Source organism: Talpa europaea, assembly GCF_964194135.1.
Source record: "Talpa europaea genome assembly, chromosome: 14".
NCBI classification, from domain to species: domain Eukaryota; kingdom Metazoa; phylum Chordata; class Mammalia; order Eulipotyphla; family Talpidae; genus Talpa; species Talpa europaea.
Window position 1 is genome coordinate 19,478,470 of NC_140082.1, and position 19,296 is coordinate 19,497,765.

Consider the following 19,296-nt stretch of genomic DNA (forward strand, 5'->3'; position numbering starts at 1 on the left):
ACCCACATGCTGATTTGGTTTCCTCCTAGTTCTCCTGAGTGGCGTTCTGTGAGCCTCGCTGAGAAAAAGCGCCTGTGTCACCCTGCTCTGGACAAAGGAGAATTCTGGTACAGTTCTTACCTCTTTATTTCTGTACTAACTGCGAAACAGGTATGACAAGCCCCCATGGCCTTTGGGTGTAAAGAACACCCCATTTCTTCCTATCATTTTATCGTACAGTTCAGTAAATCACACACACCTGTCTCAAAACCCTTATATCCACCCAGCTTGGCAAAGGATTTAATATGTCACGTGTTGGGGACTCTCCCCATCTCCAGACTTGTTTAGAGTGTCAAGGGAATCCATGTGACCCGGGAAACAGAAGGCTCATCCTCCAGCTCTCACCCAGCCTCCCTCCACTAAACCATCCATCATCCAAGTTTGCATTTGAATCTGCAGCCCAGTGAATTTGCATGCAGGCAGCAAGCTGCTCCTGGGTCACTACCTCCAGGCCCAACCTGGTGACAGGGACCCTTGAAGGCAGCCACCTTTGGAGCATCTCAAAATACAGATCAGTGGGAAGGAATTCTTAATCTGGCCTTTCCACAGAGCTGAGAATCTTTGCTAACAGAAAGTTGGTTAATGGCCCTTTATCTCTAGAAATCATTTCAAGTCTTGTGTCTTTCTGTGGGACCCTGAAACAGCTGAGTCTTCCAATTCTGCAAGACCACAGATGTTTGATTTCTGGTTCTGTTTCCTTTCATATGCTCACGCCAGTGACTTTTTGCCTGAGTCCTTCCTTTTTTTTTTTTTTCCATTTTATATATTTTTCCATTATTTTTCACTTTTGCACAATGTATGCATTTTTATCTTGATTATATTACCCATACAATTCTCACACCCCTTATTTTGACCCTAATCCCTGCTCTCCCCCCGCCAGTAGTGTGTCTTTGGTTTATAGTTGCTTGTTGATTTTGATTTTTGCTTTATTATAATTAGTCTTTTTCCTGGTCCCTTATTTAGGTTTTCTAAATTCCTGCTATGAGTGAGACCATCCGGTAGTTTTCTTTTTCTGGCTTATTTCACTGAGCACGATCCCTTCCACTCCATCCATTTTGATGCAAATTGCCTGAGTTTATCTTTTTTGATTGCTGAGTAATATTCCATTGCATATATGTTCCACATCTTCTTGATTCAGTCATCTCTTTTGGGGCATTTGGGTTTTTCCCATAGCTTAGCTATTGTAAATAGTGCTGCTAAAAACATAGGGGTGCAGGTGCCCTTTTGAATTAATGTTTCTGTGTCCTTTGTGACATTAGACACGAGCATAACCAAGTCCTTCTCATTAGATGCTTCCCAAACTCCTCTCCGTTACATAACAAAAGACACTTTTTATCACTTTCAGCACTAAGAAAAATCAAGTTCGGGGAGCCATTTGTCAGGAACTGTGGATAAAGACCAAATATATGAGAAATACACTTTGGTAACATGAATGACAAAATATTTCTTATAAATTACAATATCACACTGTCTTTACACTGATACTGAAACCAGCAATAGGCTCACTTCCTGTCACTCATCAAAATCAACCACTACAGCACCATTTTGGGGGGGGGGGTGAAATTTTTTTTTTTTATTGTGAAGTCAACCAACAAGGACACAGGAGCCAAGGCTCAAATTGGAAAGAAGAAATGATTTTATAGAAATGGAGGAAGAAATGAAATAAAAGATAGGAATGTAAAGCTTATGGGCTTGACTAAGTCTGATCAAATAGTTAGAAATGGATCTATATATAAAAAGGTTTCCAGATTCCTGGGATGCACCCCTTGCTTCTGGATGTGGTCTAATCTGTTCTTTTTTCCTGTTTTCTTGGTTTTGTGTCAGTAGTCTCTTGGTTCTGACCAGCTTGGAATATGGCTTAAGATCAATTTCTTCTGCACACACTTATGTCATAGGACTCAGAGAAAAGTGTAACACAGTGTTGCCTTCCTAAGAGCAGGTTCAAGAGATTGTCAAACATGTGCAACTATTCTGAGGATTACCCATGGTTTTAATACTCCCAAGTTTATATCTGCAGTTCCCTTCCTTGGAATTCCAGATCCATATATTCAAGGATCTACTCAGTATCTCCCTGTGAATATCTACTCACTAGCACATCACAGGATAACATGCCTGAACCTCAAATCCTTCTCTCCCAAACTTGCTACAACACAGTCTTCTTATCTTTATCCATCCAACTATTCAAACCACACATCTTCTTGCCTTTCTTTCTTTTCCTCACATTTAATCCTCCAGCCAGTCCTATAGGCTCAACCTTCAAAATATGTCTTAAACCGGATCACTGCTCACCACCTCCCGTCCTACCAGCCTAGACTGACCCACCCTCATCTGTCACCTGGACAGCAGCACGCACTTCATAGCTGGTGACTCCACTTCTATCTGTGCCCTTTCACTGGGTCAAGGATTATGGGTTTTGTTAACGTGTCCTAATGTTTCTCCATCTAATCAGAGTTGAAGCTGAAAGCCTTATGATGACCATCCTGGTCCACCTTTATCTTTGAACATCATCCTGTACTGACTTAGCCCTCTTAAGATCTTGTTCTCCAACTACCTGGACTGCCAAAAAGTCATTATGTCCCAACCCCTACACTCCAGGCCTCCACCTGAACAGTCAGAAGTTCCCTTAGCTGTTTATCTAAAATATCCCCCACACTGCACGCTCCCCCTTCACCCTACTTTGTTTTCCTTTGTAGTGCTTATATATATATCAACCTATATTTTAAGCTTTTCTTCCTTTTTATCTTTCTTAACCTTTTCTTTACCTTTTTTTGGAGGGAGTCTATTTTCTTCTCCCCAGGCCTGATTTCTCTCCAATCCTCCAGGACAGAAGCAAGTGCTCAATAACTATTGGATGATTGAATGAATGAGTAGGTCATGCAGTGTCATCCGTCCAGAGCATGTCTCTCTCCACTTTGCTGCAGGATGGCATTTGCAGACTTCAAGGCCCATTTTGACAAAGTAAAGATCTGCTGCCTCACTCCTGATGCCCTAGAGGAGGATGCCCTCCACAAGTGGGAAGTGACGGTCCACCATGGAAGCTGGGTGCCGGGCTCCACGGCTGGAGGGAGCCGCAGTTTCTTGGGTAGGTAGTCTCCCTGCCCTTCTCTTTGTCATCCCCAAGTGTTGAGTACGAACCAGGACCTGAGTGGATCAGGCCCAGGCCCTAGAGAAGGCCCAAAACATGGAGCTAGACAGAAGCATTTCAGTGATGATTGGGAAAAGAGGATGGCAAAGGTTTGGTAGGACTTTGGATAAGAATTGCTCAAGGAACGTCCTTTGTTTTACCACTTGGGTTATCTTCCCTTACAAGTAACAGAAAACACACTCACACTAGTTTAGAAATAAAAGAACTGGGCCTCCCTGGTGGCATAAGAGGTTAAGTCTCAGCACTATGAAGCTTTCTGCAGCCTCTACAGCTCGAGTTTGACCCCCGGCCAGGGAGGTGACCCACATATGGCGCAGCAGACCTCTCCTGTCTTGCCTGCTGCTCCCCTCAACAATGTATTTCAGTAAGACTGCCTGTTCTGTTCCCCACTATGCCTCTGGTGAATCCTCTCACCCCCATACCTCTGGCCTCTACCCCAATTCTTGTATGCATAAATAAATAAATCTTCCTCAAAAAAAGAAAAGAAATAAAAAGAATTTATTGTCCTAAATAACTGAAAAGCCAGAGGAGCAGAGTGGGCTTCAAGCACAGATCAATCAGTGATATGCTTGTGATAGTCTGTTCTGCCCTCTCTGCTCTGTTGACTTCTCCCTCAGGCTGTTTCACTTTACAGGGATGGGAGGGCAGCCAGCTCCCCAGCCCTCATTCAATGACCTGCTCAGCAAGAACTCCTAAGGGTCATCAAATAAAAGCCCTGAACTTCCCTCTAACTGGGGATTCCTTAAGCCTGTCTGCCCAGTGAACTCTGCTGACTGGACTTGTCGCAGTTCCCTGTGGCAAGAGGGAATCATGTAGAACAATCAGCATTCACTCTTGGAGGTGGCCTGAGGTCACTTCTGCTCAAATCACACCACCATTGAGTGGGCCCTGGGAGGCAAGCACAGCGTCCTGCACTCACCTTTGAAATGTGAAATGGGGGAAAAAAAAGATGGAACAAATTGCAGTGGACTAAATGCAGAAGAATGTCTTTGAACAGTTGCATGGGAAATGGTTCCAAGAGGTAGAAGGAAAAGAGACCCCTTTTCATTCTCCCAGGGGGTTGTAGAAAATAGGCCAAGAGGGAAATCAGGACAGGGAGAAACACCTTCTCAGGTTTGGAGAATTTGATGGGCGTGGGTAGGATGTGTGTGTCCCCTTTGTTTTTTGTTTTGGGGTTTTTTCAAGGAACAATAACCTGCCTCTTTTGAATGGCAGATACCTTTTGGACCAATCCACAGATAAAATTGTCCCTGACTGAGAAAGATGAGGGGCAGGAGGAATGCACTTTCCTTGTGGCCCTGATGCAGAAAGATCGAAGGAAACGCAAGAGGTTTGGAGCTGAAGAGCTGAAAATCGGCTACGCTATTTACCAGGTGGGTAGATGCCAAATTACAGTTGAGAATCCATGGAGTCCTAAGTTCTTGGTCCCTTTTCAGCCTCACACCTGACACTCAATGCCAGTCCCTCAACTGTGTCCAAATAGCCGAAACCCGCAGCCAGGAAAACCACTTCCCTTCACACTCCTGTTGCAGTGCCCAAACAAAGAGGCGCACCTGAGCAAAGACTTCTTCAGAGACCACACTTCCCAGGCTGAGACCAAAACTTTCCTCAAAGAGAGGGAAGTTTCTCAGCGGTTCAAACTGCCCCCTGGGGAGTACATCCTGATTCCCAGCACTTCTGAGCCCCATCAGGAAGCAGATTTCTGCCTGAGGATCTTTTCAGAGAAGAAGGCCATTATCAGGTGAGTTTCAAGACTCCCTCTTTGGTGCTTTACTCCCAGAGATGTCACCAGAGGGTGGATGGAGTCATGGCCCCCTGTCCTATTCCATGATCTACTTGAGAAACCAGAAGGGGGCCAAAGGGAGGGTCTTAACCCATCAGCAAGCACAGGCATATTTCCAGTTTAGTTCTCACATGAAACAGTTGCTCTTTCCAACTGACCCCAGAACCATGCTCACAAGACACCTTCATTTTCCAGATTCTATTACCAAGAAGCCTCTGGAGTGGGAGTGACATGAGGGGGATGCCAGAGGTGTTTCTGTGCATGAAAAAAGGGGAGGCTATTCCAATTCTCATGAATCTCACGAATCTTTCAGCTCCCTTTTAGTACCCTTTTACATACCCAATATTCTGCCATCTCTTCTCAAAATGTCTTAGCAAAATTATTTTGTTTCGGTTATTTCTGTGGAAGAAGTTTCTCTTTCGTCCATTTACCATTAATAACTCTGTGGCAGGGGCGGGGGGTGGGTGGTTCAAGTTTCAAGAACCTATTTCTTCTCCCAATGGAGACTCTCTAGGTATCCCAGAGAGTGACAAGTTCTACTTATTCTGTTTCTGTTGATTCCCATCAAAGTATCAACCTGAGACAACAAGATAGAGATGACGGTGGCTGCATGGCCTGTTCTGGATAAGGGACATAAGTATTCGAGCTCCTGTTTGTCCTTTGGCATTGGGAATTTCTATTATTTGTTTTGGCTAGTGGCGTAGAATTGCACTGTGTTGTGGACTGAGTTTCACAATTACAAAGTCTGGTTGGGTTTCCCAAGCTGCCTGCAGGAGCCGTGGTTCTTTCTCATCAGCAACAGAGAAGAAATGCACTCTTTGATTTTTAAAACTCTGCTGCAAAGTCTTTCTCCAGTCTTCTCTCAGATACTGATACACACTGAGGATGAATTGACCAGTGTCCATTCACGGATCTCCCTATGTGAGATCTGTGCAGATCGGCAACTCCTGTGGCTGAGCCCATCTTTTACGCTTCATGTTCTCTGTCTGTTAGGGGGGTGAGGTCAAAGGTAACTCCATTCTCAGTGCATGTACAATAGTGATATGAAGGTGATATTGAACCTAAGAAATGCAGCGTGTAATCTGCTGTGATAGTGAATATCATACCCAGTGTACCATCATTCTGTGATTCCACAAGTATCAGTAACAGACACAAGTAGCTCAGTCACAGAAAAGCCACCTTCAGCTCAATTTCCCTTGGCTTCATCCTCACTGGAGACTCCTCAACTATAATAAAAAGCTCTGAAAGGGTTATGTTGTGGAGGCCCAGGGGATGAGGAGGTAAAGTGGACTGTCCTGGTTTCATCTTAATGTTTGATTTTTTTTTCCCTTTGAATTTTCAATAATCTGTCTTTGGAAATGCTTCGGGATTTAATTTGTAAAACTGAATTCTTCCAGGGACTCCCCTGGTGGCGCCAGGGTTGAGAGCCAGGCTGAGGAGCTGCCCACAGACTCTGAAGAGCCGGATCAATCCCAGGCCACTGGCGAGGGTCCCACAAGGCGGGACAGATCTCACAGGCTATTGCCCGTAGCAGTGTCCGTCTGTCTGGTTGTTCTCTTCCTGCTCTGACTCTGGTGAATTCTCTCACCTCCCGTGCTTCTGACTGTACCCAGTGCCTGTATAAATAAATAAATAAATATTTTTAAAATAAAAAACCAAACTGAATTCTTCCAGATATTTTCGTATTTGACAGCTAAAGCCTGCTCCTCCTCTAATCTGACTACTTCCCAAGTGCTGCGGGTTCCCCTATATGTGTGGGCAGCAAAGTAAACCTGCTGTCACGGTTCTCCTGATTCCTCCACCTGTGAGCACAGAAACACACCATCCCAGTGGGCTCAGGGATTCACGTCGATGGGGGAAGGGCCAAGGGTGAAGAATCCAGCTTCAAAAGTGATCTTGTTGGTTCCACCTCAACTTGCTTTATAAGCTTTTAAAAGTTTCCCACTAATGATTAACCCTCAGCAAGCTGAGTGTCTTCTTTCAAAATGCGGAATTGACAAGTTCTGCTTGGAGTGATGACCACATGGTCTTCCTCGAACTTCCATGCTGAGCAAGATCTGAGTGACGAGTGGAGAGGGAGGTCCATGCCTGGAGGCTGCACACCCTGTGAAATGCAGTCACAGAAGAGGAAGGCTTCTATGGTACAAAACTTTCCAGCACCTCTGAACCCTGTAGCTCTGCAGCGTCTAATGGGGAAGTGAATCTATGATTATCAACATGGTTTTTGTGCCCACAGGGACATGGATGGAAATGTAGACATTGCCCTTCCTGAGGTGAGCCTTCTTGGGCTACTGTGGAGGGTGGGATTCAGCGACTGTGCTGGAAATTTCCTTCAGACCATAACATCACTTAAAATTCCCAAGTTCAAGGAATGGTTACCTCAATGCAAGGAAGTACCTCGATTCTAACCTCTTGGAGAACAAAAGTGACCTTTCTTCCACCGGAACTGCCCACTCCCTCTGTTCCCTGAGAGGTTACTGATGGTTTTTAGGTGGATGGAATATCTTTAAAAAGTATGCAATTTCAGAAAAGCAACTGATAAAACAAAAACGGGAGAAGCAGATAGAATTTTTGACCATGGGCTTGGGGACACATCAATTCTCCCTGATGTTGTCTGTTGGGAGAGAGGTTGGGGCTGGTTTTAGTCTTGTCCAAGGGTTGTAAGGCTTCCAAGAGATGCTGGTGTGACCAGAACATCTGACACCCCCATCTCGAGCAGTGACCAGTTTTCAGGAAGGACTTTCTTCTCCTTGCTGCCCTCCCTGGGATGCAGCTCATGAGCAGACCCGAAACAAAACACCCAAAACCTTTACTCACCTTTTGCCATGCACCAGGCCTGGTGCTCTGTACTAGAAAGATCCTGCCTCTAAAGATTTACCACCTATCATGACAAATGATGAAGCAGGTAATGATAGTCAAGGTGGTGCAGTATGCCCTGGAAGAAGGGGAGGGGTGATGGCAGCCCTGGCTGGACCAGGCCTCTGCCAGGAGTCAGGTTTCCAAAAGTCCTCTCATCTGTCAGGTGAGGAGGGCAAGACCAGTCCCAGTAAGCCCTTCCAGATGTTTCTTCTAACGAGCCCTCACAAGGAGAGGAAACTCTCATTCCCAATGCTACTGGCTGAGGCCAGTCCTGGGCACCACCCAGCACAGGCATGTGAGGCTGCCATGGAGGTCCTGGCCTCTCCCCCAGCGGGTGGCACCACCTCCTGCCCTGGGCTCTCCTTTCCTGCTTTTTCTTTGGGAAACTAAATGTCCATTTCTCCTTTGTGGCTCCCAAGCAAGTTCCTCTGGTTCATTTTTAGCCTCAGAAGCCAACTTCGCCTGCTCGGGAGACAGAGGAGGAGCAGCAGTTCCGGGCCATGTTTGAACAAATCGCTGGTGAGGTAGGGCTGCCCGTGCCCTTGATGTCCTGCAGGGCCGAGGAGCCTGGCTTCCTCCTCCAAGGATGAGGTGACACTTCCCAGAGACGGACCCAGAGGCAGGCAGGAGCTGGCGGGGAGAAAGCAGCCCCATTCTCTAGAGAAGGGCTGAGGACGGCCTCCTCCTCACAGCTCTCACTCCAGACTGCACTGATGGGGCCACCGCACCCAGCGGAGCCCAGCCAGGCCCAGAAACTTTATGTGGGAACTACAGAAGCCTTAGAAGGGGATTCCTTTGTCCTCTGCCCAGAAATTGGCACCTTCTTCATGCTCTCTCTGCTCTGCTGAAGGTGGTGTTGTCAGGACAGTTCCTGTGATGCCACCAATACATGCCCGCATTTTGCCAGTTCACAGAGATGTGGCCAGGTTGGGCAGCTGCGGGTCAGGCAACCTGGAGCGTCTGTGCCCTGCTTCCTGCCTTTCCCTGCCTGTTCCCACCCTCTTAGCTGTTCAGCTTGCTCTTTGGAGACCCTGGCTGTTTGGGGGTCGGAGGGTGGGGGTCTTCCCTGTCCTGCCCAGGCTTCCTATGCCCTTGATACTGCTCCATGCATGTTCCCTTGAAACCTCTCAGCTGGTAGTTGTAAATAATATTGGCCTAGGTCTAGGACTCTGCATTTCTCTCAAGCTTCTGAGCGCAGCTGGTGCTAAGATTTAGTGGGATTTACTGGACCATCTAGGTCAATGGTTCTGAAATTCATCCCCAGAGCTTTTAAAAATAGTCAATAAAGCATACTCCCAGTTGTCCTGATCAAAGTGGGATAAACCCCAGTATGGGCATTCTTGAAGCTCTTCCGGGCTTCTGCTGTGACAGAGGCTTGAACACTCAGATCCCAGTGTCCTCTGACACAGGAGCCATTTAGGGAGCTTGGGCTCAGGGCTGGGGGAAGCATGCTTGGGCTGGCCTGACTTACCTCCCTGCCTGGGTGGCTGGAAGCTCCCAGAGATGTGAGAAGACTGCGGCCAACAGTGCAGGGCACCCAGGCGAGCAACAGGCTGCTGAGGGATGGACTAGCTCTCAAGTCAAATTAAGCTCATCATTGAAAGAAACTGTAGGAAGATACTGAGTCACAAAAAAAAATTGTCTCCACTTCAGCAGGACATGGAGGTGACAGCAGAAGAACTCAAATATGTTTTAGATGCTGTGCTGCAAACGAGTAAGTGTTCCCACCCACCACCCCTCAGAAATCCCCAGGGCTCCCATGGAATAGTGGACACATGATGGGCACCCAGCCAGGTTCTGCTCATGCTCCCCAGGCTCCCTGCTCCAGGACTGAGTTCAGGCAGTCTTTAAAAAGAGCTTTTATGGCTTCTTTCCTGATTCCAAAAATGATGCAGGTTTGCAGAAGGAAATTCTTTAAAATGCAGAAAAGATTATGACAAAGATAAAAATCACTAGTAATCTCAACACCCTTAAATAACTCTTGTTAAAATTGTGTGTCTGCGAGCAAGTGTCCATTTATCATATATCAGTGTGACGGATGGGTGGGTGGGAGGTAGGTAGATAGATAGATAGATAGATAGAGAGACATTTTTACTCTAACAGCTTTGAGGTGTAATTCACATACATACAGTATTCCCATTTAAAGCACACAACCCAACTGTTCTTAGTTATTCACAGAACTATGCAATCATCACCACAATCAATTTTGAGAGCATTTCATCACTCTGAAAAGAACCCTGCACCCATTTGCCATCCCTTCTCCACTTCCTCCATCCCCTGCCACCACTAGTATACTCTCTGTCTCTATAGATTTTCCTGTTCTGGACTTTTCATATAAAAGGAATCGTGTAATATGTGGTTCTTTTGTATCTGGCTTCTTTCACTTAGCAGGACATTTTCAAGGTTCATCCACGTTGTAGCATGTAATATACAGGATAATATTCACTCATATGACATGTTTGTTGTGTGGACATGTATTTTCATGTCTCTTGGGAATATAGTTAAAAAAAATTGCTCCAATTCAGAAATAATTTTATAGCTAATGTTTTGAGGAACTGCCTGACCATTTTCCAAAGCATTTCTTTTACATTTCCATTAGCAGTGTATGAATGTTCAAATTTCTCCAATAATTTTAACCCTGCTTTGTAGAATGAATTGTTATGAACATTTCCCCCACATCATCAAATATGCTTAAAAATTCGTAAAGATTGGGTAATAATCTGTCACAGGAACATAACCCAACTTGTTGTTGAGACCCTTCCATTGGTCCTTCCTAGAACTTCTAATTTTTGCCATTATAAATAACCTAATAATAAAAGTCTTCATTTACAATTTGTTGCTTAGAAATCATAAAGAGAGGACCTCCCTGGTGGCGCAGGCGGTTGAGTGTCACACTGTGAAGCTGTCCACAGCCTCTGCAGTGCAGGTTTGATCCCAGCTGGCCAGTGAGGGTCACACATGGCACAGCAGAACTCTCCTGTCTCACCTGCTGCTCCCCTCAGCAATGTGTTTCGTCAGTCTGCCTGTTCTGCTCCCCGCTCTTTCACTGGTGAATCCCCTAACCCTCCCACACATATGGCCTGTACCCCAGTTCTTCTATAAATAAAAATCTTTAAAAAAAAAAGGGGGTGGGAGGTTTAATTTTTTTAAAAAAAGACATCATAAAAAGAGAATAAAAGGAGGGGGGCGGAGCAACATGGCGGCGAGGAGACGCTGCGAGTAAGATCTCCCATTAAAAAAAGTTAATAGGGAGGAAAAGCGGCAGGTCCCAGTGAGAACTGGGACACGGAAGATAAACGGGTGACGCCAGCAAACTGCCCGAAGAAGAAAGTTGCCATAAAAGAGGACCAGAAGGGAGGGAAGCGCAGAACCCTGCTCCCCTCCCCCGCCCACAGAGGCGGCACTCTCCGACCCGCAGAGAGGAGGGAAAAAAAAAAAAAAAACTAACTAAAACGACCAACAAGAACAAACTACGCAGCAAGCGGGACTGTGAGTGGAAAGAAACTATTTCAGCCACCACAAACCCGTGAACGGGAGCTGTGGAGAATCCTGCAGGATCCGCAGCGGAGGTGAGCTCCGGGCGCCATTAAAGAGAGACCCCGCCCCCCAGGAGGAGGCCAGGACCAGCACACAGCCCCGGGCCGCCAGGTAAGCTTGCGAGGGAAAACCTGCGTGCGCTGGAAAAGCAGACGCGGATCGGGATCGGGATTGCGCGGAAAAGCAGTGCGGTTGAAAAGCAAACGCGGATCCGGATCGCAGCTGCCCAGGTCCCCGCGCCTGCGACCTAGGCTTGCGGGGAGACGCGCGGAGGCCCTCCCTGAGTGAGCAGGAACCAGGCGCCCAGGCAGGGGAGCGGGATTCAAAAGGCGCCATTCCCGCGCCACTGATCTGGGCTACAGCCCGCGTCCTGGAACTGAGGGCTTTGGAACTGAGACCCGGGGCACGAAATTCGGGGTGTGGGTTCCCCACGACGGTGGGGCACAAGGCAGACACAGCACCCCAAAGCCGTTGAGGTTTACCCTACCATTCTCGCTCTGCTCCCTGTCCCACGGGGTGGAAAATCAGCTCCCCAAGGGCTCTAGGAGAGATCTCTGGCGCCACCTAGTGACTTGAAGCCAGCAGAGGCTCCTGGAGGAGCCAGTGGCCAGCTGGGGAGGTAGCCCATGCCGGGCCCCTTCCGACCAGTAGTCTGAGCCCACAGGGGGAGCGAGCACCCACAGCTGGGGCAGAACAGGCGTGCAGAAGAGTGTGCCTGAGACCGGACGCGCAGGGAGTGTGTCCCACATCACCATTTTAGAACAGGGACATTTCTTCAGTAAAGACTACCTGCAGAAGGCTTCCTCAGGAGCCAGAGGTGAGCGGGGGAATTTCGCCCACGCCAGACCCCCTCTGGCCTGCAGTCCAAGCCCAGAGGGGGAGCAGGAACCCACCGCTGGGGCAGACCAGGCGCACAGGGGAGTGTGTCCCCACATTGGCATTTTAGAACAGGGACCTTTCTCCAGTAAAGTCTGCTTGAAACTGACATATGGCTCCTGGAGGAACCAGAGGGGAGCAGAGAAGCTCACCCAAGATGCCGGCCAGTCCCAACAACACAGTGTCCCAACGCATACGGCAAATTAGAAAACAGACAGTAGGGAGTAGAAGAACCACACGCAACCTAGCAACTCCCCAGGGAAAGAGCACACCACAAAAAGAAAACCAGCCTCCAGATTGCAACGACAGTAACTTGGAAGAACTTCTGAGCCTTCCAGAAAGAGAATTTAAAATTGCCGTGATTAAAAAACTGACATAAGTCATAAAAGAAAACAATGATAAGGGAAAAATAATCAATGATCAGAAGAATGAAATTGAGTTCCTAAAGAGGGAAAACAATAGTCAGAAGAATGAAATTGAGTCCCTAAAGAGGAAAGTAAAAGAAATGCAGGAGATCAAAGAATTAATGGAAGAACTAAAGAATTCTGGGAAAAGCAATGAAAGCAGAATAGATGAAATGGAAGAACGAATAAGTACTCTTGAAGACACAGAAATAAAAAGAACCAAAACAGAAAAGGAAAGAGAAGTACGAAGGAAAAACAATGAAGAAAGACTTCGGGAACTATCTGACTCCATGAGGAAAGGAAATATAAGAGTTATAGGAATACCAGAAGGAGAGGAGAGAGATGTAGGAACAGAGAAAATATTCAAAGAGATAATTGAAGAGAACTTCACAAATGTGAAGAAGGAACTGAAAATTGATATACAAGAAGCAAGAACACCTAACTTCCACGACGAAAGGAAAAATACACCAAGACACATAATAGTAAAGCTCCCAAGAATCCAGGACAAGGAAAAAATAATGAAGCTGGCAAGAGGGAAGAAACAGATAACATTCAAAGGGAAACCAATCAGACTGACATCAGACTTCTCTGAAGAAACACTACAGGCAAGGAGAGAGTGGAGGGACATAGTCAACAGACTCCAAGAAAACAGATGCCAACCAAGAATACTCTATCCCGCAAAGCTCTCCTTCCTCTTTGAAGAAAGAATATGGACCTTCCCAGACAAACAGAAACTCCGGAATTTCATTACAACTAAACCCCCACTCCAAAAAATACTACAAGGAGTCCTAAAGCCAGAACCTCAGAGGGACGAATAACAATGAAAGAAGGCCAAAAAAAGAAAAAAGTTATTAAAAGAATAAATAAATAAAATCAAAGGAAAGACAAACACAATGGCAAATACAGATGCTAACATATCAATATTAACTCTAAATGTAAATGGACTAAACTCTTCAATAAAAAGACACAGAGTTGCAGCCTGGATTAAGAAACAAAACCCAACCTTTTGCTGTCTCCAGGAAACACATTTAGCTACAAAAGATAAAAATAGGCTCAAAGTTAAAGGATGGAAAATAATCCTACAAACAAATGGACCAAAAAAGAAAGCAAGAACAGCTATACTTATATCAGATAAAACAGATTTCAAACTCAAAAAGATAAAAAGAGACCCCAATGGTCACTACATTATGATCAAGGGGACAATACTTCAAGAAGAAGTAACACTCATTAACATATACTCACCAAACGAAGGAGCACCAAAATATATCAGACAACTGTTGTCCTCTCTGAAAACAGACATCAGAGAAAACACATACGTAGTGGGAGACTTCAACACACCACTATCAACAATGGATAGATCAACAAGACAAGAAATAAGTAAAGAAACCAAAGCTCTAAATAAGGACCTAGAGCAATTGGGCTTAACAGACATCTATAGAAAACTAAACCCCCAAAAATGGAGTACACATTTTTCTCAAGCGCACACGGATCATTCTCAAGGATCGATCACATACTGGGGCACAAGACAAACATCAACAGATACACCAAGATTGAAATCATATCAACCATCTTTTCTAACCATGAAGGCATCAAACTAGAAATAAACCATAAAAAGAAGGCAAGGAACCCTCCTACCTCATGGAGATTAAAAACCACACTACTGGAAGACCACTGGACTAATGAGGAGATCAAAGAAGAAATTAAAAAATTCTTTGAATTGAACGACAAGGAGGACACAAATATCCTAAATGTATGGGATGCAGCAAAAGCAGTAATAAGAGGAAAATATATAGCAATAGAAGTGCACATCAAGAAACAAGAAAGAACTCAAAAAAACAACTTAATCTCGAAGCTCAAAGATCTAGAAAAAGAACAACAAAAAAAACCCAAAACCAGTAGAAGAAAAGAAATAATAAAAACCAAAGCAGAAATAAACGAAATTGAAACTAAAAAAACAATCCAAAAGATCAATGAAACCAAGAGCTGGTTCTTTGAAAAAATCAATAAAATAGACAAACCCCTAGCCAGGCTCACAAAGGAAAAAAGGGAGAAAGCACAAATAAACAGGATCATCAATGAAAGAGGCGAAATCACAACGGATACAGCAGAAATCAAAAGAATAACCAGTAACTACTATGAAGAGTTATATGGAAACAAGTTTAACAATCTAGAGGAGATGGACAAATTCCTACAACTCTACAATCACCCAAAGCTAGATAAAGAAGAAATAGAACACCTAAACAGACCAATTACAAGCAGCGAAATTGAAATGGTAATCAAAAACCTCCCCAAAAACAAAAGCCCAGGACCTGATGGATTTACAAATGAATTCTACCAAACATTCAGAGACAAATTAGTGCCTATCTTTCACAAACTCTTCCAAAAAATTGAGAAGGAAGGGACAATACCAAACACGTTCTATGAAGCCAACATTACACTAATACAAAAACCGAACAAGGACAACACAAAAAAGGAAAACTACAGGCCAATCTCCTTAATGAACACTGATGTAAAAATCCTCAATAAAATTTTAGCTATCAGAATCCAACAATGTATCCATAAGATAATTCACCACGACCAAGTTGGATTCATTCCAGGGACACAAGGATGGTTTAACATCCGAAAATCAATCAACGTTATCCAACACATCAACAAAAAGAAATATAAAAACCATATGATAATATCAATAGATGCTGAGAAAGCTTTCGACAAAGTGCAACACCCATTCATGATAAAAGCCCTTGAAATTCTTGGGATACAAGGAACATACCTCAACATCATAAAGGCCATCTATGACAAGCCAACAGCCAGTATCATTCTCAATGGTGAAAAGCTGAAAGCAATTCCATTAAGATCTGGAGCAAGACAAGGATATCCACTCTCACCACTGCTTTTCAATATAATACTGGAAGTCCTAGCCAGAGCAATAAGACAAGAGAAAGACATACAAGGAATCCAAATAGGAAAAGAAGAAGTCAAACTATCACTATTTGCAGATGATATGATAATATACATAGAGAACCCCAAAAACTCCACAGAAAAACTAATTCAACTCATCAATCAGTTCAGTAAAGTGGCAGGATACAAAATCAACACGCAAAAGTCAGTAGCCTTCCTATACACAAACAATAAATCTGAAGAAGAAGAAATCAAAAAAACCATCCCTTTTTTTATTGAATCAAAAAAAATCAAATATTTGGGAATAAATCTAACAAAAGAGGTAAAGGACCTATACAAAGAAAACTATAAAACACTGTTAAAAGAAATAGAAGAAGACACAAAGAAATGGAAAGACATCCCCTGCTCATGGATTGGAAGAATAAACATTATTAAAATGGCCATCCTTCCAAAAGCAATATACAGATTCAATGCTATTCCAATCAAAATTTCAATGTCATTCTTCAAAGAAATAGAACAATTATTGATGAAATTCATATGGAATCACAAAAAACCCCGAATAGCCAAAGCTCTCCTGAAAAAAACAGAAGGGAATGGAGGCATCACACTCCCAGACTTCAAACTATACTACAAAGCCATAATCATCAAAACTGCATGGTATTGGAACAAGAACAGACATACAGACCAATGGAATCAAATAGAAAATCCAGAAATAAACCCACAGATTTATGGTCAACTAATCTTTGACAAAGGAGCAAAGACTATGCATTGGAGCAAAGAAAGTTTGTTCAATAAATGGTGCTGGGAAAACTGGGTCGCTACATGCAAAAGAATGAAGCTTGACCACTACCTCACACCATACACAAAAATCAACTCAAAATGGATTAAAGAACTAGACATAAGACCTGAAACCATAAAATATATAGAAGGAAATATAGGCGAAACACTACGTGATTTGCACATCAAAGACATCTTTACAGACACATCACCCAAAGCAGTGATAGTGAAGGCAAAGATAAACAGCTGGGAGACCCCTGGAACTAGAAATGGAACAGAATCCAGAGGCACAGACTCTCTGTGGGGGTTGTTTTTGAAGATGTTACCAGAGCCAGGGTCCCGCGACTCGCAGCTCGAAGGCCAAAGCTCAAGAGACCAAAGCTGTTGGAAGGAAAACAGGTTCAATCAGGAGCCAATGACCTGAGGAGGTGATGGGCTATTTTCTCAAAGGCCATCTCTGAGCTCTAAAGGTGCAGGGGCTGTAAGCACGAGGATGAGCATATGCTACCTGTTATCTTGAATCACAGCCATTAGGTGATGGGGTTGGCATCATTCATCCAGGGTAGGGGCTATGGAATTTGCCACCTTAGTCCCAACTCCTGTTTTCCTTAAATCAATTCAACAAAAGTTCTCCATCTCAGTCTCAGCTGGGTTTGTCTTCAGGACCAGAGCAAGGACGAGGAACTTTTAGTAACCGGGCTGGTGAAAATACCTCATTCTGGAGTTATTCCTGCTCCTCAGCTCACCACATGCTCCTCATTCTTGAGGAGTGATGAGCAAGGCCTTTCTTCTGGAACTGCTTCCCACCAAGAGCAGGGGCAGAGATTTGGGGCCCAAATATGAGATAGAACTGATTGTCAGAGGTTGTAAGCCCAATTTTTTATACCATTGAATGACAATTATTTGGAAGTTTTAATGTCCCCAGCCTTTGGAGGACAAAGGGAACTAAGCAATTCAGGGCACAAGGGTCCAAGATGAAAAGAAGCTGAAAAGTAGGTGAGGGGCAAAGAAATATGGACTTGGCTGAAGGTTATTGGCTCGTCACAGGGCATTTCATAATGATGAATGAAGAAGCTTCTCGTCAGATAATTGCAGTTTTGAATTTCCGTTGGTGCTGCCCTCCTGCCCTGGAGAACCCCTTCTCTCTCTGCATCTCAGTTCCCAGCTGGCCCTGGAGCTCAGCCAAGGTTGTTTGCATTTGCTGCATCTATAAGTGCCAGCCTCAAAGTGAAGAGTTTACATAAGTTTGTCTTTCTTTTGTGTTCTTTAGGGTCTGAAATCAATTTAACTTTCTGACTCATTTCCAAAAGGACTTGAGAATCTTACTGCCACTTTGGGGTCCCATCCCAGGAAATGAAGAGGGGTGTGTTGGGGGTGGGGGATGCATGGGGGTTTCATCTTCAGGTGTACTCCCTGTCTGACCCCGACCTTGTGCCTTCTTTAGAGATTCCTGGTTTAATAATTGAACCATCTCCCTAGAAGGCCGAATCCATGTCACCCATGCCCGTCACACTGCCCGGCTCTGAATTCTCAGGTTGAAACATACTTGCTGCTTCTTCCTTAACTCACTCCTGACACAGACCAGCGGCAACGGGAAGCTGGAGTTTGATGAATTCAAGGTGTTCTGGGACAAACTGAAGAAGTGGATGGTACGTAACCCTGCCGTGCTTGGCCCCGAGGGGATTGTACAGACCTAGAGCAGAAGGGGCTTTTGAAGATTATGGTGTTGCAGGCAAAGAGGGTTAATTTTCAGAAAAGGCACAAGAGAACAAATCATGATGAAATTCCAGGAGGGCTTGTTATACTTCTGGAGGCACCACGGTGCTTCCACCCCGAGGGAAAGCCGAAGGAAGCCACCTCCTTTACAGGGCCCAACACAGCCCTTGACTCTTTGGGCCCTGGTGAGGTCTCTCCCCTCCACACTGGCCGCCCCCCACTACTGCATGGGTAGGCATCCCCTCCCCGGGGCCCTCCTCCTCCATGCCTCTGCTCTCCTCCCCCAGAACCTTTTCCATCAATTCGACACTGACAAATCTGGCCCCATGTCCTCCTACGAGCTGCGGATCGCCCTGAAAGCCACAGGTAACAAAAGCCCGGGGCCAGGTGCAGGCTGCCTGTGTGTCAGGTGCTGCCTGCAGACACCGCTTGCTTTTTTTTTTTTTTTTTTAAAGATTTATTTATTTATTTATATGTACAAGCACTGGGTACAGCCAGAAGCGCGGGAGGGTGAGAGAATTCACCAGAGCCAGAGCGGGGAGCAGAGCAGGCAGAAGGACCGAAGTACACTGCTGAGGGAAGCAGCGGGTGGCAGGCGAAGTCTGCGTTCCATGTGGGACCCTCCTGCGGAGGCCGGGAGCAGCCCGGGCTCAAACTGGCGCTACAGTGGCTGCGGGCAGCTTCTCAACCCAGCGCTCAAGCGCTGAGCCACCGGTGAGTTCCAAGACACCTCTTGCTTTGCTCTGGACTCCAGGAGGTGGCGGGTTTTTGACCTGAGCAGATGCCTCTTAAGGGCAGAGCAGGACGTCAGACCCAGAACTCGCTCAATCACTTCAGGGCCCGCAAAACAGAGTTACAGGGGACCCTTCGGCGGCAAGCCACAGTGCTGCCAGGCCTCTGATCTGCTTTCAGAGGGTGAGTGTGACCGGCAGACAGGGCACGCCTGGCGCTGTGGTTTGCAGGCAGCGGCCGCTCTCAGACTCACACACTCACAGACTCTGCCGTCGGCGGCCCTTCCCCCGGCTTGCTCACCAGCAGACTGAATCCTAACCGGATGGTTTATACATAGTTCGTCCACTGCTGCCGGTAGGAAGGATGGGTTTGGGGTGCCTCTGGCTATGCCATGGCCATGGCAGGCTGAGCCTCTGGGTTCCACTGTCCTTTGCAACCCACAGCCCCCGCCAAGCTGTGTGGTGCTTCTCACAGAGCATGTTTCAGGGAAATGGCCCCTGGCCTCTGCCGACACCTGTGCTCTCGTTCCC

General features: G+C 45.6%; 1 protein-coding gene across 1 annotated transcript in view; it reads left to right on the forward strand.

Moving 5' to 3' along the window:
- The window catches only part of LOC311183683 (calpain-9-like), a gene marked incomplete at both ends in the record, with an annotated part of 63,202 nt that overhangs the window by 12,258 nt on the left and 31,648 nt on the right, over positions 1-19,296 (forward strand). The window contains 10 exons of the mRNA XM_084253228.1: positions 30-107; positions 2,961-3,121; positions 4,400-4,557; positions 4,717-4,925; positions 7,204-7,240; positions 8,270-8,350; positions 9,483-9,540; positions 16,638-16,746; positions 17,853-17,967; positions 18,322-18,400. Coding sequence (XP_084109354.1) covers positions 30-107; positions 2,961-3,121; positions 4,400-4,557; positions 4,717-4,925; positions 7,204-7,240; positions 8,270-8,350; positions 9,483-9,540; positions 16,638-16,746; positions 17,853-17,967; positions 18,322-18,400 — 1,085 coding nt within the window. The remainder of the gene's footprint in view (positions 1-29; positions 108-2,960; positions 3,122-4,399; positions 4,558-4,716; positions 4,926-7,203; positions 7,241-8,269; positions 8,351-9,482; positions 9,541-16,637; positions 16,747-17,852; positions 17,968-18,321; positions 18,401-19,296) is intronic.